Here is a 24106-nt window from a genome sequence, read left to right on the forward strand (position 1 = left end):
CTACCCCAGCTTTCTTGTAGGCCCCCTTCAGATATTAGAAAGTTGCTATAACGTAACCCTAGAGCCTCCCCTTCTCTAGGCTGAGCAACCCCCATATCCTCAGCCTGTCTTCATAGGGGAGGTGCTTCAGCCCTCTGATCATTTTAGCAGTTTTCCTCTGGACATGTTCAAGGTGCTCTATGTCCCTCTTGTGTTGTCACTCCAGAACTGGACACAGTACTCCAGATGAGGTCTCACAAGAGCAGAGTAGAGGGGGAGAATCACCTTCCTTGTCTATGCTTCTAATGCAGCCAAGGACACAGTTGGCTGTGTGGTAGCACACACTGATGGTTCACATTGAGCTTCTGGTCCAGCAGCACCACAAAGTCCTTCTCCTCAGGGCTGTCCTTTCTCCTCCCAACCTGTATTCGTGGATGGGATTGCCTCGACCCAGGTGCAGAACCTTGCACTTGGCCTTGTTCAACTTCATGAAGTTTGCATGAGCCATCTTCTTGAGCCTGTAAGGGTCCATCTGGATGGCATTCCTTGCCTCCTGCATGTTGACTTCACCACACAGTTTGGTGTCATCAGTGAACTTGCTGAGGATGCATTCAATCCCACTCTCCATGTTGCTGACAAAGATGTTAAATAGTACTTGACCCTTGATCGGTACATCACATCACACATCACACATCTGCTTTTGGACACTTGAGCCATTTATGACAACTCTTTGAGTGCAAGCATCCATCCAGTTCCTTATCCAACGAGTGATCAATCCATCAAATCTGTATTGTTCCAGCTTAGAGATCAGAATGTCATGTAGAACGGTGTTGAATACTTTGTCCACCAAAGCTGTGACCCCATCCTAAAAGGCCACCAAGTTAGTCAGGCAGGACTTGCCCTTAATGAAGCCATGTTGGCTGTCACCAGTCACCTCCTATCTTGCCAGGCACAGAGGTGAGACTGACTGGCCTCTAGTTCCCTGGGTCTTCTTTTTTTTTCCAGTTCTGAAAATGTAGGCTATATTTCCCCTTTTCCAGTCAGCAGGTACTTCACCAGACTGCCATGACTTTTGAAATATGATGGGCAGTGGCTTTGCATCTTCCGGAAGCTGTGGATGAAGGCCATCAGGTCCCATGAACTTGTTTACATTCAAGTTCTTTAGATGGTCTTTAATCTGTTCTTCATCTACAATCATCTTCCTTTCTCCAGTCCCTGTCTTTGGCTTCTGCAGCATAGAGGGTATGGCCAAAGTCTTTGCTGATATCAACAGAGGCAAGGTAGTCATTAAGGACTTCAGCCTTCTCTGCATCTTGGGTGACCATCTCTCCCATTTTCTTCTGGAGTGGGCCCGCATTTTTCCTAGCCTTCCTTTTATCACTGACATAGCTATAGAAACTTTTCTTGTTGCCCTTTGCCACATCCAGTTCTTTCTGTGCTTTTGCTATCCTAGCCTGATATCTTGCTTCTCTGACTACTTCTCTGTACTTCTCCCAGGGTATCTGTCCTTTCTTCCATCCTCTGTAAACTTCGTTTTCACCCCTAAGTGTGTCCAGGATTTCCTTTGTCATCCATGCAGGCCTCCTGGCACTCCTTCCTGCCATCCTCTTTAATGGGACACACTGGTCCTGGGCATGCAGGTGATCCTTGAATATGGACCAGCTTTCCTGGACTCCCTTCTCATCCAGGACTTTGTCTTGTTCTACCCTACCAAGCAGATGTTTGAAGAGACTAAAGTCTGCCCTTTTAAAATCAAGTGCCATCAGCTAACTTGCACTTTTCTCACAGCAGTAAGGATCTTGTCATGGTCACTGCAGCCTAGTCTCCCATTAAGTTTTTCATTGCTCACCAGTCAGTCTCTCTTGGTGAGTACAAGGTCTAACAAAGCTCCTTTTCTGGTTGATTCCTCTACCATTTGGAGGAGAAAGTGATCAGTGCACTTGAAGGAACTTCTGAAGTGCTGGTGCTTTGCTGTGTTGTCCCTCCAGCAGATATTGGGGTGCTTGAAGTCCTACATGAGGACCATGGCTTGCAAGTGTAAAGCAGCTTTTGTTTCTCTAAAGACAATCTCATCTACTTGGTCATCCTGGCTGGGTGCCTGTGGCATACCCCCACTGTGATGCTGCTTGCCCCTGACTTTCCTTTAATCCTTACCCATAGGGTCTCTGTCAGCTCCTCATCCATCCCCAGGCAAAGCTCCATGGACTCCAGCTGGTCATTGATGTAGAGGATGACACTCCGTCCTCTTTTGCCCTTCCTGTCCTTCCCACCACATCTTGGTGATGCCAGTAACAGGCATGCAAACATATGCAACTCCTTAAATTTATTCCCCATGCTTTGTGTGTTGGCATAGAGGCATATGCTATGTCCCCCCTGTGAAGCTGTCTTACTGGCAGAGCTGCTATCTCTCTGTACACATGCTTTCCTGTTGGCCTATGATTGTTTTCTAGGCTCAGAGCATCTGTTAGTCTGTTCTGTCCTCAATGTGATTGGTATGGGATGAACTGAGGATCTTCTCACTCAGCATCCACAGTTTAAAGCCTTCCTAATTAAACTGGCCAGCTTCTGGCCAAGGACTCTTTCCCTCTTCTCTGAGAGGTGGACCCCATCACCCCCATTAGACCAGGTTTATTGAAATGAGCCTTATGGTCTAGGTAGCCAAAGCCTCGATTATGGCACCACTCCTTCAACTATTTGTTGACTTTTACAATTCTGTTGGCCTTTTCCTGCCCTTTTTCTTCGGCTGGGGGGATTGACAAGAACACTACCTGTCCTCCCATGTCTTTCACTACTACTCCTAGCACATTATAATCTTTCCTTACAGTTTTCATGTTACTTGTATCCATATCATTGGTGCCCACATGAAAGAGTAAGAGTGGATAGTAGTAAGTAGAACGTATGAGTTTATGCAATCTTTCAGTGATGTTCTTAATTCAAACCCCTGCAGACCTCTCTGGTCTTGACCATAAGCTGCAGACCTCTCTAGTAAGTGAGTCAGGTCTGCAAAAGGTCCGTCCATCAGTGCCCCTGAGAAGAGTAAGAGAGTTTCCCACTACTGTTACGCTTTGCTGGTTTTTCTGGGCACTGGTTGTTATGCAGTGAGCTGAGTGGGGCTTCCTTCCTGTGCTCTGCCAACTTACCTTGCCTGTTTGGGTTTTTTTCTCTTCAGTCTGCAGAATTCTATAGTTCTGCAACCGTTTTATAGTTTTGCAGTTCTTCAGGGGCAACTTAGGTTTGGAGGGGAGTCTGTTCTTTTGGGATTTTGACTTAACCATTTCCCATTTCTCTTTTTCTTTGTTATCATCATTCACTTCCCTCCTTTCTGTGTTTGTTGGTGGAGTTATTTGCGTTGTAGGATCAGGCTGCAGGTTTGCCTCAGTATTTACCTGAAAAAAATAATCTATCTCCCTCTCTGCCTCCTGAATGTCTTGCAGCCTTCTCACTGCCTCCTGCAGTTCTGCCACCTGCTGCAAAAGGTCCTCCACTTGAAACCCTTTACATGCAGGACTAACCTCAGTCCCTTCTCCATAGAAGAGGTCTAAGCATTTCCAGCAGCCTCTGGGCTGTGCAGCTACTTCCCTCCTCCCTACCTCTGTCTGGGTGGGGGTGTTGGTCACCAGTGGGGTGGATGGTGCAGGACCCTCCAGCTGTAGGTGTGCCTTTGGCTCTGTGCCAAGTGGTCGCCATTTCTTCCTGTCTGTCACAAAGGATGTGTTACTCTGGTAGTTGCTGATGTGCTCCAGGCACTTAAGCTCTGCACTTATTTCTTGCCCTCTGTGCTAGCCCTGCCTGCAGGAACTGCCACACAAAACATTATTGCATCCTTGAAGTTTTTTTTTTATCATTTGTGATTCATTATGCACTATTTTTAAGAGTCAGTGCTACTATTGCGGGTATATTCTGCCTCCCTGGAAGCAGAGTTTGGAACTCTAGAGAAAACCTACATACTACATACTTTTGTGGGAAATGATTTGAATTACTCTGTCCACAATGATATTTGAAAGTAATGGCATAGCAGTGGGTGATACATTAGATTGCTTAAAATTAGTTTGTTAGTTACAATTACCTTTTTTTAACTTTCTCCCATTTGCCCTTGCAGTTGGTGTTATACAATCAAAATAACTAAACTATGATAAAAATACATTAATCATTTACGTTTATATTGAGCAGTTGTTTTGATCCTGTCTCTGACAGAAGTGGCACTTCATTCTGTTGTAATATAGTAAAATGGAGGAAGGTTCTGATCGGTGACTCAATGGCAGAGAGGCTTTTTGTTTCATTAATAAATCGGAAATCAAGCATATTTTTTCCCAATCAATTCAAATAGAGAAGGTGACACCTTCCACTCTGTGTTGGCAGATCCTGTCTTGTGCGCAAAGTCAGCAATATCTGGAATTGTACTGTGTGTCACTACTCAAAGTCTCTTAATCTTTGCCTTAATCTGAGTAGTCTAAAAAGTTTACGGTCCAAAATCGTTTATTTAATATGAAGAGAGGATAGTAGGAAAAAAGTGAAAGGAAAGTCTGTGAAATTTGGTCCCTTAATAAAATGCCAAGTTAACACAATTAGTTTCATATATGTAGGTCAGTGCTTTAATCCTTTACTTCTTTTTGTGTTCTGTCAAAAGGTATTTATTTTTATAAGGGAATCCTCAATATCTAACTAGTTTATATTTGTTGATGAGATGAGAGTGGATGAAGCTGATACTGTATTGTTATGAGGCTTACTGTATTTGCAGAGGTATAAATAGGAATGATACTCAAATAGGTTAAATATTAAAATGGGCCTGAACCGTCTACTTGTTTTCAGAAAATTAAAGTATTTTGGTTAGCTTTTTTAATGCCCATAACAACTTTTGCAATAAATTAATTTTGATGCTTAAAATAGTTTTTATTCTCTTATTCATTCAATAATATTCCGTCCCCACCCTCCCTCCACCCTGCCCTGTGTCTTCTTATCATTCCCTCTGCCTAGTACCTGGTTATGGATTACTATGTCGGAGGAGACCTGCTTACATTACTCAGCAAGTTTGAGGACCGACTACCTGAAGATATGGCTCGTTTTTATTTGGCTGAAATGGTGATAGCTATTGATTCAGTTCATCAGTTGCATTATGTTCACAGGTAAGTAACTTGAGGTCCAAATTCCTGTTGGAGTTATGAGGAGTTACTTGACAGAGTGAAAATAATTCCCGTTAAAGAGATTAAGCTTGTAGCAAGTATTTGCAGCCTACAGCCAGTGGTTATTGAGGGCTGTTGCTAACCTTGTACCATATGGTCAGAGACATGAATATCTGAATACAAGTGATGATTCCTGCACACTGGCATGTTTTGAAGTTATTGATCCATAATTTATAAAAGCAAAACTAGAGCCCTCTTTATGAAATATGAACAAAGCTAGCATCATCTTTTCTTTATTGTATCATTCTCTACTGAATTCCATGGTAGTGGTTGTATGAAGAGCAAAAGATTAAGTTAAAAGAAGCAGAATTTTCAAATGCATGCCATAGATGTTCTTCTCTTTGACAGACGTCAGGAGGAAAACTCCAGATTTTTTAAGCTGAATCATTAAGTTGGCAGAACGAGCTTAATTCATCCATCTTTCATCCTTATTTGGAGTCTATACTAGCCATTCCTTTTTTTTACTTTCCTACATGTCTTTTTTGCTCCATAAATGTTGGGGGTGTTTTTTTCTGAAAAAATTGTGGTTGGTTCTGGTTTGGATTTTGTTTCTTTAGAGATTGTGACTTTTTGTGAAAGAGCTGTAGCTAGGGGTGCTTTAAGGCAGTGATGCTAAGCTGCAAATTGCTCTTCTAGAGTATTTTTAAGTCTTCTTTGTTGAATAACTGTCTGTCTACTAAGAAGTGCTCTTTGTGGCAAAACCCAAGCAGAATATTTTCCTTAGGCAATTTTCTTGAATTTGGAAGACTTCAACTGTGTTACTTTTGAGAAACTGTTTATTCTTTTTAGGACCTGATGTGAAAGGTTTTTGTATTGAATTTAACTTGATTCTAACTTCTAAAACGTGTTTGTGAGTAAACTGTTGAGATCCTGTTACCAAACAGAGAGTCCTTCATGTATTATACAAACTGCTGTATTTTACCCTGTGAGACCATATATGTGGTAATAACAGAAGAGCAGATGCCCACCATCTCTACCTTTTCCTTCAAACAGGTGAAAACCTTTGTAATTCAGCATTTTTGGCATGTCATATGCAGCAGATGTGAAGTTTTCCATCCTCAAATAGTGTCCCCAAAATGCCAAAGGTGTTGATGTGGAATTTTGATGGAAATTCCATACCATTGCAGTTCAAAACAATATACTTGCTTGCATATTTATTACTATGAATGTTTAACAAAAAAAAAAAAAAAAAAAAAAAAGCCCCTATACATTCCCAGTCCTTTGTTGTTTCTTTCATGGCTCTTCTGGTGAGGTTCCATGTTTATAAAATTGTAAATGCCACTTTGTCATTTTATGATTTTTACTCCCATTATGCGATGCCTGTTTATTAAGGGAATTTTTGCAAAGAGTGAAAATGTAAAAGAGCACTTGAGTTTATGTTAAATGATGAGCCTCTGAAATGAGACCCATGGAAAAGAAAGGAAAAGAAAACACATTGTTGAAGTGACACTAATACTCTTTTCCTGAAGTTTTAACTCTGGTGTCCCCATCTTTTTGGAGAGTCTTGTGCACAGGAAAGGACATAGGAGAAGAAGGAAAACACTAGTACAAGGTGATCACTGTAGTAGCTGTAGTAGTGGTGTTTCAGATGAACAGCCAATACAGATCAGAATTTTATCCGAGTCATAGCTAGTGAACTAGAAATCATACTTTAGACATGTTCTGTTCAAGGTTTTTTTTCATAAGATGAGATAGCAGATTGGTTTGTTTTGTTTCCTTTCAGTGCCACAGTTCTTTCAGGATAAAGTTTCACATAACTACACAAAGTGTTGTACTTTGATAATTTTCTTTCTGTCTGAGTGGTTTTTGTAATTTTTAAAAATTGTATTTCTGTTTTTAGTCTCAGTGTGCCACTGCTTTTCCTCTTTTCCATTGTTAATAATTTTTCTGTTGTTAGCTGTGTTTGGGAGTGATGTTGATTGCAGTGGTTGTTGGTGTGCAGACCACTCTGATGTCAAATTCAAATCACTTTTCTTTCCTAAAGTACGTTGTCCAAGATTGTCAAACATCAAATACAAGTAACCTCAGTGTTACTAAAATGAAATTGCTACAATATTTTAACTTTTGGAGTTCCAACTTGAATGCCATTTCTGCACTGGCATTGTGGGATTATGGGGTGAATTTATAATGTGAAGAAGATAAAAATGTAGGTATCATAGAATTGTGCAGAGAACTTGCATGATGTTTTTGTTGCTGTCTCCTGATACTTTACTGCTGAAGGAAAAAAGTTGCTAGCTGGAAATAACGTCAGTGCTACTATTGTTATGGTATTCTTAATTTTAATTTATGCTTTTATCCTCTTTTAAATTTAAGTATTTACTTAATCAGTAGAATCAGTAGAATGATTCTGAGATAAGATCAATCTGAACATAAAACTTCGATATTTTTTTATTTCTGATCAATCTATTTCTGTGAACAAATCGTGGTATTTTACCTGATAGTAAAATGATGGCTCAACGTTAATCAAACAGCCTTTTCTTTAATGCATATCTTGGCTTATGCTATTATGATAAATGCACAAATGCATTTGGACATTACCAAATGCCACTGAGAGCTCTAACACTAGCTTTAGAAAGGTTACTTCATCCAAGTCAAGTACATTTGCTTGTGGTTACAATGAGGAAGAAAGTATGTCTGTGTATCTCTCAGGAACTCTCTACAACTCCCTGAAAGGAGGTTGTAGCGAGGTGGGGGTTGGTCTCTTTTCCCAGACGACTTTCAACAAGACAAGAGGGCACAGTCTTAAGTTGTGCCAGGGGAGATTTAGGCTGGATATCAGAAAGAATTTTTTTACGGAGAGGGTGATCAGGCAATGGAATGGACTGCCCGGTGAGGTGGTGGATTCTTCATCCCTAGAGACATTTAAAAAGAGACTGGATGTGGCACTCAGTGCCATGGTCTAGCAACCGCACCGGTGGGTCAAGGGTTGGACTTGATGATCTCTGAGGTCCCTTCCAACCCAGCTAATTCTATGATTTTATGAATGCACAACTTCCTTGTGAGTTCCTGTAAAGCTTATACGTACCCTTGATACCTGAAATTACTAATTTGTACTACTGAAGAGATGCTTGTAAGCTAAGGTTAAATATTTTCTTATGTCCATTTTCTGCAAGCTGTAGTATTGAGCAGGGTAAGATTTTACGTTTATTAGGAATTGACTTCAATTTGTGTTTTATAGATTTGTAGCAGCTATTTTTGGGTTTTGGATTAAAATGCCTCTGTATTCATCAGTATTTATTTCAGTTGCAAGGCTGTATTGTTAATTAATTGGTCATGGTATATGTTAAAACCTCGTATTTGCATGGATTACCAAATATCCAGGTGTGTACTGGAGTAAACTTTTAATGGCTTAAGCTGATTAGCTACACATTATTTATGCATGCTGTGTTACCTCAAACATTAACTCTTTATTTTATTGGTGAGCCTGGTTTCCAGTCCATTTTATGTCAAGTGGAAATTGAGGTTTAAAATGCTTGGTTTTTTATAAATCATTTGAAGTAAAGAACACTTTAGAAAGACTGGTTGTGACCTGAGGAAATTTTTTTTTTTTTTTTTCAGGGTTCTGATCCTCCAGATCACTGCAAAAATATTAAAATAGTTTTCATAGTTTCATACACCCCCATGTTAAACAGTCTTCTTTTTCTATTGAATGGTAGAACAATCTCCTGTTTCCTTCTTACTAGGAAAATATTTTGGAAGGATTATGAAACACCTATGTTAATTACTCTTTTTTGTTGGTTTAGTTTATAGGAGAATAGTAAAGACTACAAGGCAAGATCTCAAGTTGCATACATTTCAGATGTCATCTTTTGCATAAAAAAAAATAGGCATGCAGTGCATAATAAACACAGTTACTTCTGTAAAGTGTGTGACATTACAGTTAGCTTGATCAGTGTGTTTCTGGATTTCTGGTTGCTGCTGTCTCTTTTACTATGAATTATTTCAGCATTATAAATCACCAGATTAATTATTTTTTTCTTCCTTTATCAGCTTCTGAAGTTTAAGTTGGACTTCACTGGAACATTTGAACTCTTAAAATGTAGAGCAGCAAAATTCTCTGTGGAAGTGACATAGTTTCCAACAAACACTGAGCATAAGGGAATATACACTTTAGAGGGATAAAAAGAACTGTTAGTTCTGTACCAAGCCAACCTCTTATTTGCAAGAAGGTACTATTTGTTCTCAGTAAAAATCATCTTAGGGACATCCCTGCAATATTTACTGAAGTTTGCTGGCAGATAAAATCTGGGATTCTTTGCAGGATTAATTTCACTTTCAACTATAGGTTTCACTGCCAGCATATCCATTTTTGACTTGCTGAATAAGTGGTTTTCTGTACTCTGGGTGTATCCCATCTTTCTGGGTCATTCATTTGCTTAAGTGGAAAATTTGGGGGTGGAAGGCACATTCTAGGGAATTAGCTGTATTGCGTGGTATGTCTGAGTTGAGTTGGCGTAAGGATGAGCACTCTGTCCTTTGGTAAACTGAATCTTAATTGTGAGTTTGAAAGAAAGTAACAGCATATTTTAAATGTTTGCACAAGTTTGCAACAGAGGTAATGTCAAATAGACACATGAAGATGCACTTACAAGGTGTGACAGCGAAGGTAACAGGATTAGTAAAGTAAGGAAAGAGTAACAAGATTATTTGGAGAGTCTACTGAAAATGTAGTGCTTTGAAATTTTGCATGGTTTAGTTTACATGGAAGACTGCAGGAGAGAAAGTTATTTTATTGAGTATTTGGTAGGCTAGTGCTTCCTTACAAGGTATTCCTTTACAGAGGTAGGAGAGCTTTGTGTGTCTAAGATCTGTCTGTCCTCTCCACTTTCTGATGGGGAAGGGCTGGAAAAAAAGGTTGTCTTTACAGCCTTTGGTCTTTTGTTTTGCCCTGTGACACTATATGCTGTAAGTGCTGACAGCTGCTCCCATAGAACCCCTTCAGGGTAGCATCTGATTTGCAGGGAGAACTATTGGATGTTAATGTTATTTGACTAGAATTTCTTGGTAGAATTTCTGAAGGACTTGTGAATTATTTTGAAATAAAAGACCCATATGCTTAGAGTGCCAAGAAGCAGTGCATCAGCCTAGGTGTGCCATCATGTATAAGACAAAAGGTTTGCTACAGTATTGTGTCTAGTTATAGTGTTAATTTAAGTGAAAGCTATGTAATAGGTGCCTGAGCTAGCATAGACCTATATTGTGTTAGCCAAGCAGGAGGAGTTTAGAAATCATTACTCCAGTGTCTTGCAGCTGAGTTGCTTTCACAGGTGTCTCCTTTGGCCCTTTTTCTCCCATTGTTGCTCTCTCCCCAAGACCCAAGTTCCAAATATCCCTATTGCTATGCTGAAACAAGGGTTTGTGAGGCCATGTAATGAACAGAATGAGGACAACAGTCCAAGTTAGAAGTAACTTTGCATTTGACTACCCTGGATCAATAATTCTCCAATCTGTTGGATGAAGAAAGAAGATAGGAGGAAATAACTTAAACTCATCTTTCCAATAAAATAGATGCTGATCAGATTGTGCCTGATTTTTCCTACATCCACTGAGTGATTCTTGAGATATCTGGCTATTTGTTCAACAGTATGGTTTTAAAGAAAAAGGGACATAGGAAGCTGTTGGAGCTGGGGTATCGTAAATGTAGTTATCCAAAAAACCTTTCCCCTTTCATGTCTGATACCAGTCTCCTAAGGAAGGAAATTCTTGATTATTGTTATATCATCGGCAAGGAGTGCATCTCTCCATTCTTTCTGGTGAGTCCTCACAAGTCCTTTACCTAGACAATTACACCTTTAATACAAAGCAGACTCACAGGAAAAGGATGAATGTGTATGTAGAATATATAAGCCTCAGAACACTGCAGGTAGGACTGAGGATGGCAGTTCTATGATGGGAGACTTTATGAGTCTCAGTTTTTTGTTAAATTAGAAGGGGACTAACTTATGTTTCATCTTCATTGGGCTTTCCATTTAATTATCTTTTTTTGAACACAATATTTAGTTCATATTTAACTTCAAACTTCATTTGAGTGTCTCAAATTTTCATTTATGAAATGCATATACTCCCTTGTGCTCTTCAAGTTCCTCCCTTAGAATATTTTTATTTCATTTACAATTATGAGCCCTTTCCTTCTTTTTTTTTTTTTTTTAATTTGAAATACAATGGTTTTATATTTTTAGATTAGATTAGATGAGATGAGATTAGATTAGATTAGATTAGATTAGATTAGATTAGATTAGATTAGTTTAGGGCAAATTAGCATAAACCAGTAACATTGAGATGCTTGAATACCTTATAGTAAGTTTTTTAAGCTGTTGTCTTTTACCTAGTTTCTTTCTAGAGCATTCTGCCTAGTGAGGATTTGATGGATTTTGATTGAGAATGACTATTTACTTGATATGGCAAATAGAAATCTGAGGTTAGAAATGGCTGTTGCCCTAATCACTAAACATCATACTTCCTTTTATTCATAGTAAATTAAGATATCCTTGCAAGATGTCTTAATTGTAATAAGATATCAGTGCAAGAATATTATTCCTGGAAGGGCAAGTAAGGGAACTATCAGTCCCAGGAACCTTGTCTGCACTGAAGCTGTTCTATAGTGGGCATTTCCCTGTTATATTTCCAGAAGAACTATTGTATTGTTAGAAGAGCTTACCCTGTGCTCCTTTTTAATAGCAACAATGTATTGCTGGGCTTTAACTTCTTACATGACTAAAAATAGTCCTCAACATTCTACAAATTAGAACACTGCTTGCAAATCAGATGCTTGGTTCAGTTATGGAAGGCTTCATGTTTAGGGTCAGGAAAGCAGGACGTTGTGGAACTTATCTGAAAAGTGGTATTAAAATCTTTATTGACCCAGGTGCTGTGACATTTGTGTTGTGAAGATTTTCTTTATTAGCTATTTGTTATTTATTAGCTATTAAGGGGCAGCATTTAGCATTTGCTCATGCTGGAGAAAGCAGTGATATTACTGCCACTGTAAATCAGTAATTTTTAACCAGATATAGTGTGTAAAATCCAGAAAAGGGGCATAAGAAAGATAGAAAGGAGAAAACTATCTAGAAGAGAAAAAAATAAAAAGGAGGGGAGAGGGCTAAAATCTGGAATTTTAAGAAACTGAACTTTTAGCATGGAAAGGAATTTACTTGCACACAGGTAGAGCTCTTTTGGAATTCTCTTTAAGTTTAAGGGAGTAGAATTCATGCCTGAAGCTCTTATCTGACACAAAGAAAAATTATGAACTTGTTTTATTTTTAAGCAAACATTGCACCTTCTGCTAGAAGAAAAAAGTTTACTACATATGCAGTTCAAATGCAAATACTTTCGCAGTAATACTGTCCTTTATTTTTAATAAATGTATTTTTAGTGTGTTTGAACAAACAGTGTACTTTCTATTTTTCTTACTATTTTTGAAGGTCTGACATATTTTTCTGCTAAGTTACTTCAGGTCCTGGAGGTCCTGTGATGCGTTTAGACCAAATACATTTCTTCATTTATAGGCTCTGGCTACAGTTCCTTCCTCAGTCGGTTGCTGTCATGAGTTTTAGGCAGATGTTACAGTGTTCATTGTATCAAGACCATTTTTACGTTGTTTTTTTTTATTTCTGTTCTAACAACAATGAAAGCAAATATATATCGAACTATTCATGTTGTGTGCTTCACACTTGGTCTAACTTATTCTTGCATGTTTCCTTAGCTTTTGGCTGGAATAAAGATTGTCTTCCAGTCTGAACCTACCCCAGTGCATTCCGAATGATTTAAGGGCTGAGATTCTTGAGGATACATTTTTATTCTTTTCTTTAATATCTGTTTTGTAATAATAATGAGTGTATTGTTTTCATATGCTTTCCATCAAATTATAATTATTTCCCGACTTAAATGTGATACAGGCCTATCTATTGTTTTTTTCCAAAGAGCTGCTTTAAAAAACTTTAAAATATTCCTGCATGAAAGTTAGTTTTGTGTTCTAGTGCAGTAATCTTCTAGAAAAAGCACATCCCTATAGTCCTTCTTGAATGTCAGAGATATCGTAGACTAAAATGCTAATTTTACACATAATTATATTGGTATATTACTTATACAACCACTCTTCATTTTTAATACTCTTACTAGTGTATATGCTGCAGTATTTTTGCTTAACAAAAGAGTAATTGTTACCAGAACTACTTTCAAACTGACTAATCTGGTACACCAAAGTGTTTCTACAGCCTACAGCATGTAGAGAGTGGACTTAATAAGGAGTTAGTTTTATAGAGTGCAACAGGGATGACACAATAGTGAGCAGAAGCTTGACAAAGAAGCAAGAGCTTGAAATTTTCTAATAATGAGTCTTGACAATTTTTGGGGTTGGGATGGCAATAAATAAGGCAAGATAAGAAATCCTCATGTGCTGTATTTAAAAGAATGGTTTTGATCATGGGAAAGTGCTGAAAAATAGAAGAATTGGAAAAGATATTTTCTTTATTTAAATGTGGGTCTCGCTCTAAAGAACATAGTAGATGAAGAAGAGTTACATTTCTGTACCAGATGCACTGCTTTATTTTGGTGTGTTTCATGCTTTTGGAGCTACAGTTGTGGTCTGGCACATTTTTGGCAGCCTGAATGTATTTTCTAGCATGTCAGTTACAATTTTAGGGATTTCTTTTTATCATAATTTTTATAAAGTAGTATTTCATACCAGTTTTGAGTATGGTGTTTCTAACGTTGACATTCACTCTTAAAGTTGTCAGACAACTTGAAACTTTCTGAGACCCTAATGATGAGGATTGCAAATAATATTCTACATGATGTTTTAGAAAGAACTTGTGTTCTGGTTGCACTATCTTGCTCTCTCTGCCAGAGAGAGAAATACGTCTCCCAGTGAAATGATGAACCATGTTTCCATCACACTAGGGGTACAGGTGGAATACAATCCTTCTTCACTGTCATATACAGTTGATAAGGTCTTAGTATATAGGTGAAGTTTCTGCTGTTACTATCAATAGACAGGCATTTACATTTTGCACTGTTAAATGTAACCCAATTTCTGTATTATAGTCTTCATTTCAGCCATTTATGTATGTCTCATATTCCAGTCTTCCCTGCTATTACTCCTGCTTTCCAGCTTTGTGCTATCTACAGAATCACAGAATGTTAGAGTTTGGAAGGGACCTCAAAAGATCAAGTCCAACCTCCCTACCAGAGCAGGATTGCCTGCACCTAGTGCAGGTCACACAGGAATGCATCTGGGCAGATTTTGAATGTCTCCAGAGAAGGAGACTCCACAACCTCCCTGGGCAGCCTGTTCCAGTGCTCTGTCACCCTCACAGTCAAAAAGTCTCTCCCTGAGTTTACAGGGAACCTCCTTTGCTTCCAGCTTGCACCCATTACCCCTTGTCCTGTCGCTGGACATTACTGAGAAGAGCCTGGTTCCATTCTCCTGACACTCACCCTTCACATATGTATAAACATTAATGAGGTTGCCCCTTAGTCACCTCCAAGCTGAAAAGACCCAAGTCCCTCATTTTATTAGCATGCATTTATTTCTATGCCAAGGTCATTAACCAAAAGGTTGTATCATTTTCAAAACTGACCCTCAGGGATTTCCAGTAATAATCTTCCTCCGATTTTATTTCCACTTTCAGTACTTACCTGTTTTCCCACGTCTTTTCCCCTGTCTTCCTTTTTCCTTACCAATACCATGACTAGTCTAGACATTTGCTCTTTCAGTGGCACTTTTACTCATAGAAAAAAATCTATTAAATTATTTTCTTATTCTAATAATTCATATTCATAATTCTATGTCTACTCATAATACTGTGAGAAAAATTACCTGATCCAGATGACTTAGCATACAAAATAATTCAGAATTTGCTCCCAGTATTTGCATGGTCCAACATGATATTCATCATAATAACACTACATATTATGTGAAGTGAACTGGAGGAAGTGAAAATGTGTGTTAAAATAGTCTACATGTTTTCTGCCTTATTAATTGCAGTAGCTCTAAGTAACATTTCCTTGCTATTCACTTTCATTTCACAGCTGGTTTTCCTTTTAAAGAAGATAAAACCCCAAAAGGGAATTGTCAAGTTGCAACCTTTGCATAAACTGTTCAGTCTTTGCTTACCTTTTTGCTTTAAACCATACTTCCTTCAAAATATTTGTCTGAGATTCTGTACTATTAATGTTATGATTGCTTTTGACAATGCTTAGCAGAGTTGTGGTGCTGAAAGGTAAAACATCATGATTTTCATTTCAATATCGTAAGTTGGAATAACTTGTACCTAATCAAAATGCCAGAAGAAAGCTGATGGACATGGGCAGGATATGCAGCATTTGTAGTATCTGACTTCGCATCCCTTCTCACAGATTTAATAGATTTAATTCCAATTTAGAACAACTGATTTCTAATAAATGATGCCTCACCTTAACATGCCTAAGATAAATACATATATTAAAAAGTTAACAGAAAGTATGGCATCAGCAATAATGCTGCTTCCATTACAAAGAAGCTGCTTAGTGCATAACCTTTCTGCCATAATTTTTCTGTGTTGCTGCCTGTAAAAATCTGCCTTTCTCAACGTACTGGTGTCTTTTTCCCTCTCAGTTTACACTAACTGAATGTGTGTATTTTACAGTCTCTTGATGAAACTAACATCAAACCTGTAACACAGTGAAACATTTTGTAGAATATAATGTAGAAATCCTAGATTTTCACTCGACCTTTGTGTGTGCACCCTCCTGGTACTGGTACTGGTTTCTGGGGGTTATAAAGTGCTGTATAATGTTTTGGCTGTGCTTGTGCAGTTGAATAAGTGTTTTGCAAACATGTTTTGGCTCTACTATTACATATTGGTGCAATTAGCATGTGTATGTAGTATTATTAGCAGTATCAAAAATCTAATCTCAGTTTTAGAGAGAAAGACGAAATAATAGAATTGGTCTGAAAAATGAGGAAATTCCAGTTGCTGCATCAAAACATCAAGATACTCTTATCTTGAACTGGAATGAAGGTGTTTCTTGCATTCTGCCAGAAATTTTGAGACAATCCTGATCTAGTTCGTGGGTTCATAGAATCATAGAAAGTTAGAGGGTGGAAGGGACCTTGAAAGATCATCCAGTCCAACCCCCCTGCCAGAGCAGGGTCATCTATAGCAGGTCACACAGGAACATGTCTAGGTGGGTTGGGAAGGAGACCACAACCCAGGGATGGGCAGCCTGTTCCAGTGCTCTGTTACCCTCACAGTGAAAAAATTCTTCCTTATATTTATACAGAACTGCCTATACTCCAGTTTATAACCATTGCCCCTTGTCCTATTATTAGTCACCCATGAGAAAAGCTTGACTCCATCCTCCTGGCACTCACCCCCTATATATTAATAAACCCTCATTCTCCTCCAAGCTGAATAGCCCCAGCTCCCTCAGCCTTTCCATCATAAGGGAGATGTTCCACTCCCTTAATTATCGTGTCCACTTTGCACTGGACTTTCTCAAGCAGTTCCCTGGCCTTCTTGAACTGAGGGGCCCAGAACTTGTCACAATATTCCAGATGTGGCCACAGCAGGGTAGAGTAGAGGGGGAGGAGAAACTCTCTTGACCTACTATCCTCACCCCTTCTAATGCACCCCAGAATGCCATTGGCCTTCTTGGCCACAAAGTCACATTGTTGGCTCATGGTCATATTCTCTTATGGTTGAAATATTCTAACTGGTCTATTTGAACACAGTGCAGCAGTTGCTGAAGACCAAATATGCATTTAAGGTAAAAATGCAGCCAGTATGTGAAATAGTTGAGAAACTCATACTTGGGTGGGATTCATACTGCAGACTTTGACTTCATTTGTATTTTATGGTAATGAGAATTCTTGGCTGGAAATGTTTGATTATGTGATACTAGTTTGAACAACATTCTGATAGCATCATTAATAATCTTATTGAGATTTGCAATTATATTTGCATAATATATTAAGCAGAACTCTGAATACCTTATCTGTTGTGTGCTACTTCACAAGAGGTCAGAGCTGATCCTTTCCATGGGCTTTGTTAGGGAACTTGAAAGCTGACCAAAGACAGGTAGCAGGAATCTGGAAAACTGGGTCTAGCTAAGAGGAAAAACATTATTACCTCAAATAGAATTCAACTGGCTAATCCTTGTTATTGTTCCTAAATAACTGATCTTCTCTCAGTAACATGTACTTTATAGAAGTGTCTATAATTGATGGTTGTCTTTTCTGATTATAATTTTTTAGTCTCACAACATTAAAATACTGAAATGTAGCACAAAAGAAGCCACAACACTCACTGAATGTATCTAGCAAGATGATTATGACTTATTTTATAAAAAGTGTGTCTTGAAACATTGCTGAGATACTTGGCAAGTCTTGTCTTTCAGGCCAGCTGATTCATCTGAAGACAGAGTAGAGGATTTCGTATCAATAGATTCTTTGGAGCTGAATTTAACTTCAGTAGATGCTATTTTCAGGAGAGCAGAAGAGGCTTTCTTAAAAACTTCTAGTCCAATTCATCCTTTTGAACCATGATTTTATATCAGTGACAGTATTTATGACATTCAAATCTCTATCCTGGGTTTTTGTTTTATTTGTAATATTAAAGAAGTTTAAGTCAGGCAGTAATATATACTTTCACAGTAATATATAGATTGTATACTCTTCAGCTTCAGGTAATGAGAAGAAGATAATTTACACAGACATTTTAGTGAATGTTTTTACTAGCATAACTAAGTATTGTCCATCTATTTGTAGCAGGTCTTCTCAATTCAAGTACTAAAAATTCCTTATTTTCAAATTAGGACAGTCTTACAGAATTGAAATGAGTAGAATTTTTACTTTGTTTTCTACTCAGGCTTTTCCTGAAACAGATTAAATACAACACCTGTCCAATTACACTTTTTTATTATCTGCTCATGTATCACAGTAATAAATAACTTACAGTAACTGCTTTGCTTGCTATTTTAAGTTCTGACTTGTTCCCTGTTCTAAAAAGTTTGCTTTTCAGTTTGGTTTCAACCTACAAGAAGGTTGTCTTGTAGCCAGAGAATAACTATTAATGCAGGTATTAATCAAGTCTCATAATCTCAAATATTGATCATCTCTGTAAAAACAGGCATCAAACCTAGCTAAAACTACTTATTATATGAGTTCTGAAGTACACCTTCTGTAACATTACATAAAGCCAAGAACTTACTGTCTGTCTCCTTGTTAGCCATTAGATGCACAGTAGACAACTACTTCTGCTTAATCAGGCAAGTAACAATGAGATTAACCATAGGTTAAGTGACTGAAAATGCAAACTTTGATCCTTCAAAGTGGCCAGCTACTTAGATGGAGGATACTGGACAGAAAACAAGCATGGGATTGAGGGAAACAAGAAGGGGACCAATACATGAATGAATTCTTAGGATGGGGTTGGAGGATGTTCTTCTTGTACTTTTTGAGTATTCCTAAGTAACTGGTTTTTGAAAATGGTATTCTCTTACTTTCTTGTAACAATGTGAATTCAACTTCAGCTTTCCCTCAGTAGTTGTGGTTTTTTATTTGAATCTGTTTATAATAAACACGTGTAATTTAGGCATATCAAATCTATGTCTTAATCTCTAATACATAAAAAATTAGCAATGCTATGAAGTGCATAGTTCCTCTTGTATGTTTTCTCATTGTAATTCTCAATATGAATTCTGCTGTACTCCATCATAGGATGTAAAAATGACAAATCTTGAATCACTTTTCATAAGTTTTCATTACAAGTTTTCACTGCGATTCAGGCTTCTAATTCACCTGGATGCTTCAGCACAATTGATAGAACCTGACTCTTGCACCTTCCCCTTCAGCTGTCTGCACAGGGTGCTGTTTTTCCACATTTCAAATACCTGAAGATTATTTCACTGAAAACCTCCTCCTTTCTGCAGTTAATTACTTATGTATGAACATTGCATGTGAAAAAAGAACCAGAGGAAAAAAAATTAGTAAAACTAAAATAATGAGCCATCAAGCTACGAATATGAAGCATGTCCTCACATGGGCCACATCCTTCTTTTCACTGTGTTCTGCCTTTTTCATTCTACTTCCATAAATGTTTGTGCTGTACAGCGAAGAAGTGCCAAGGAGCTGGTCTCTCTGATGGGAAAAAATCTCCCACAATATTTCCCGTCTTGCTTGGTCAGATGAAGGATTATATTCTTAGTCTCTTAGAAAAGTCTCACCCAAATGCTCTGCAGCCTGACAATTAGACAAGGTAGAAGAATCCCTGAGTGTAAGGAGTTAAAATGAAAATCAAAATCTTCCTTGTGTAGGCCAGAAATTTGTTATTATGAATGCAATTTTAGTGCCGAAAAGGAATGCACCCAACTGTTTGAAAACAGCAAAATAAGAGAAAAAAAAAATATTTCAAGAAGTAGTAAAAGAAAACTTCTAAGTGTGCATAAGAGACTTCTGGGGAGTCCTACCTTGAAAGTCCCCTGGACATAGTAAGAAAAAACCCTGAAAGAAAAATGTGTTTCCACATTAAATTAGCTTCACACAACTGAAAAGCTAACGTTAAATAATAGCATAAAATGTTTCTCGTTTCACTTGTCAGGGTAGGGCTTATGACTTAAAACATTGATTACCAGCTTCTCATGCATTCAGGTTTGGGGAAGGGCCATTGTGTGTTTCTGAGAATGACTTGTTAGGTGTGGCTGCTGCAGTGCAGATCATGAGGTGTTTCAGCACCCAAGCCATATGTTCCCAGTCAAGACTTGGAAGCTCAGCAACTATGCCTTGGTGTTTGCTTTTCACCCTTTAAAGTTATTTTGGAGTCCTGAGCAAAACAGTAAAGAAAAACTTAAATCATGACTGAGGTGGGAGAGGATTTTTTTAATTTCTTCATATTTGTTTTCCTCATGGATTTAGAGACTTTTGTTTACCTCTTGAGATCCTTCCACTGATGGGTCCTTCCACTTTGTGTGCTGTTTACCCTTCAGAGAACCTGGCTGACAATCTCCTGGGAAGGTGTTGATATGATTCTTCACCTGGCTGTGGAATAGCACACAGGAAATTATATGGTTGTCTGCTGCTTCTTTCTTTTCACTATGCAGCCTTGCAAATGCACACAAGAGCTGCTTCCTCCAAGGTTTTGATTGAGCCTGTATCAACATCTGTCAGGTTGAACTAGCAGCTATTTATAGGGTTGGCATGGAATGAATAATAACATGAAATAACCTAAATTTTTAGTGAAATACATTTTTGCTTCCTTCTCCTGTGCACATGCCTTCATATGTGCTTTCACTCTCTTTCTGTACCTAAAATCAGATATTTTCCATTTCTTGCATTTATCTGCTGTATCTTAACAATGTGAATAGAATTCCTTTAACGCAGTTATTCAGTTGTGCATTTGATTTTTTGCAAATAACCAAAAGGTAATAAACACAATTCCAGATTTGCAATACAGTAAAGAGCATGATCAAGCTGAGGGGAAGCACAAGAGATTATCCTAAATGTAGTTTCATTATTTCCTTATTGAAGTTCTTTGCTCTCTGCTGTTCTGCTTCTTACTCACTGGGAAGGATTGTCATTACTGCTAGTATTTAACCTATATACTGTTCATTTAGGACACAGTTAAGTAGAAGACATGTTTGGTAAAGCCATGCTTTGGTTATCTTCAGTAGCCCCCTCCTCCCACCTTTTTTGGAGGAGGGTGCATATTCTTAACAACACTGACTTCGACTGAAGAAAAGAGAAATCACAGATATCTTTAACTGGTGAGTAAGGATGAAGGAAAATGAAAGCAAAAGATCTGTGCAGCACATTAAAATGACTGTAGTGTTGTTTTCTGAAACATTCTTCCTGCTAGGCAGGAGGTTTTTTTGAAAAAATGTGAAATCTAAAGCCTGGGGGAAGAATAATAAAATATATGGAATATAACAGTACTTCTTCACATGCTTGCAACATCTATGACAAGTATTTGATGTATGTATTTGTTCTCTTGAGGTGACATTGGTTTACTTCTCATTGTAAATCATTTTTGTTTAGCCTCCAGGATTTACTGTGAACTTTCACATCTTATCTATGTTCTGTTTCCCACATAATTCAGAAACAATAAATAATTTATTTAAATTTTAGTAATGTATTCTTTATTCCTTTATGTTTTTTTATGTATTTAAAGTATGTTATACATTCTTGAGTGTGTTCCCCTCTCCCTTTTTAATATATTTTAATAGCTTCATGGGGATTTTTACTGCTGACAGAGTACATGGATGGGGGACGGATAAGATCAACCTAATTTGAAGACTGTGTAAGTCTTTCCTTTGGCAAAATGAAAAGCATCCAGTGATCTTCACACTTGTTTCTGAACAGACTTCCCTTTCCCTCACTTCCTATAATGCTTGGTTTATTTACATTTGTGTATTTATTCCTGGAGGAAGGCAGAAAAGAACCAGGGAAGAGGTGCTGTGGGATGCAGTATGGACCCAGCAGGTTAGTTTGTTTCATCAGTCCCAGAAATCTTCTAGTGATCTGCAAGTAACAACTTGCTTCAGCTCAGAATATTCATAAATATCCCTGATAATTATAAAACATATATGTGTATCTTGCACAGATAAACATTCAAACACATGTTTAAGAATATGCAAATACGTATCAATACTTTTTTAATTCTCCAGTTTTTGAATGAACATTCTTCTCTGGATTGCTTTCTTAGTATCATCAGTGCATTTTAAAAAAAAAAATATATGAGAATTATTTTTTTACTGTCTTTGTCAAATAGGTTTATGTTGTCTGATTTACTCTCAGAATTACGGAATGCATTTAGCTCTTTCAGAGACTACATGTGGTTGTACTGAAATGTAGAGACCAGAGATTGCATATCTAAAATTAGAATAAAAAGGAAAGAGAGCATTTATCCACTGAGAAACTTGTGTTAACATCTTCTAGCATAGATAATAATTTACAGTGAAAACAGTGGGCATATTCTAGATTCCTCTTTCACCTCTTTTTTCAGGATTTCTTGACAGATGGTACTCACAGGTGGACATAACATCCTTAAGAGCTTACTCTTTCTCCTTCTTTACTCACCAGTAACTCATGATACTATTAGAAATCTGAAAGCTTTGACATTAATTATCCTTGCTTAGCAGACCTTAATTATTTAATCTTTAGAATATGCTTCAGGGTAGTGGTTGTGGAGTTCTTAATCCATTTACTTAAGTTCTTAGAAGCCAAAATGGAATTCCAGTAAATTTGACATGACAAAATATGGCAAATAGACAATCTTTCCTTTTTTTTTTTTCTTTTTTTTTTTTTTCTTTTTTCTTTTTTTTTCTTTCTTTTTTTTTTAACTGTTATGATATCATGATAATATTTTTATTCATTTCTTTTGGACAAAAAGTGTAGAGTGATACAAAAGAGTACAGTTCAGCGATACAGAAATAGCTCTGTCAGCTGAAGTTCACAGAGTTCAAATAAGCTGCTTGGTATTTCATTGCAATCACATTGAAATCTTAAATGAATAAACCTAACTTGTTTTTACCACTATCAGCTTAAATTAGTTTGGTTTTTAGGTAATGTTTTGAAGTATCATCTAATAAGAGTACCACAAAAAAGAGAGAACAAGGTTCAAGACTTTAGTAATAATTAAAATTTTTGGCCACATACTTCATGTTGTTTCTCAGTATTCATGCAACTTTGGGTTCAAATTTGAAGACCATTATCCTCTCAATTGTTGACTCAAATGACCATTTTCTCAGATTAATTTTATTGGTGTGAAATTTCTCTTCAGAAATGTGGCATTCTCCATAAGCAGAGTGACTACACCAAAAGAAAAGCATTGTGACAGCTGGGCAGGTTAGAGAGGCTAAAATAGTGTGTGCCCTTGGCTAGATTTTCCACTACATATATTCATAGCTAATTAGAAACTAGAAAACCACCAGATGGAGGTACAGAAATGAATTTTGTTTGGTTTGTTTTTTTTTCTAAATGCTTTGTAAATGTGGTGTTCCAAATTCTTGCTTTAAAAATAGTATCTGGCCAACCATGGCAAAACTTCTGGCTTACAGCCCATTTTCAACTGTTTTGTTATTCATGGCCCTTTTGGTGTAGGCTGCTTGCTGGGTGAGCAATCAACTCCCTGCCATCACTCTTTTCCCAGAGCCTCCTTAATTTCAGGTTATTAGTGGTTTTTTGGTGTATGCACAGTTAATTGGTTATATGAGGGTATAATTTAAACACCTATTTTGAACCCTTCTGCCTACAAGTAGTGTGATTCTGAAGAACCATAAATAACCAAAAAGTCCTCTTATTAATATATATATATAATATATATATGCTTATGTACTCTGTTCTAGTGCCTGTCTATTCCTGAGAATACTATTTTGTAATAATAAAGAAGCATGCATATAGTTACTGCAAATTTACAGACAATTAAGGAAAACATAGGGTGCAAAGTAATTCAGTCACTGGAATATGAAGTTCAAATAACTAGCCCAGGCCAGGATAGCACCGAGTTAGCAACTTTAGCAAATTCTGTATCTATTTTGCTACCTAGAAGTCTTACTATAAACCTTACCTTGCTGCTATTTCAATTCTGGAAATTGATACATAGAAGACAGATGCTGCTTGGGGGCAACAAAGCTACGGTGGTTACTTTACTTCTAAAGCAAGGAGGAGACTTGTATTCTGTGCTTTGCCATAGCTGCAGACTTTTTAAAAAATAGTAACACTTGTTTTAAAACTGTTCTTGTATTTGAGAGATTTATTATTTGAAAACAAATACACAAAGGCCGCAGGGAGACATTTTTCTAACGTAAATCAGTTCTAGATTATAATATATTGTGCTGGAGAATGTAGTAATAAGACAGTAACTGCATTCAATTCAAGTGTTTATAAATTAGTATCAGTGCCTGAACAAACTCCAGATGTGTATGTTTTGGCTGATGTATTCATTCCCTGTTGTTTCTTATAATTTCCATTA

At 37.4% G+C, this 24106-nt stretch overlaps 1 protein-coding gene across 10 annotated transcripts in view; it reads left to right on the forward strand.

Annotated features, from left to right (window-relative positions):
• CDC42BPA (CDC42 binding protein kinase alpha) overlaps nt 1-24106 on the forward strand; it is a 192403-nt gene that overhangs the window by 71595 nt on the left and 96702 nt on the right. For all 10 annotated transcript variants that reach the window (XM_071739874.1, XM_071739878.1, XM_071739877.1 and 7 more), the window contains one exon: nt 4954-5102. In XM_071739874.1, coding sequence (XP_071595975.1) covers nt 4954-5102 — 149 coding nt within the window. The remainder of the gene's footprint in view (nt 1-4953; nt 5103-24106) is intronic.

This window comes from Heliangelus exortis, chromosome 3 (assembly GCF_036169615.1).
Source record: "Heliangelus exortis chromosome 3, bHelExo1.hap1, whole genome shotgun sequence".
Lineage (NCBI taxonomy): Eukaryota > Metazoa > Chordata > Aves > Apodiformes > Trochilidae > Heliangelus > Heliangelus exortis.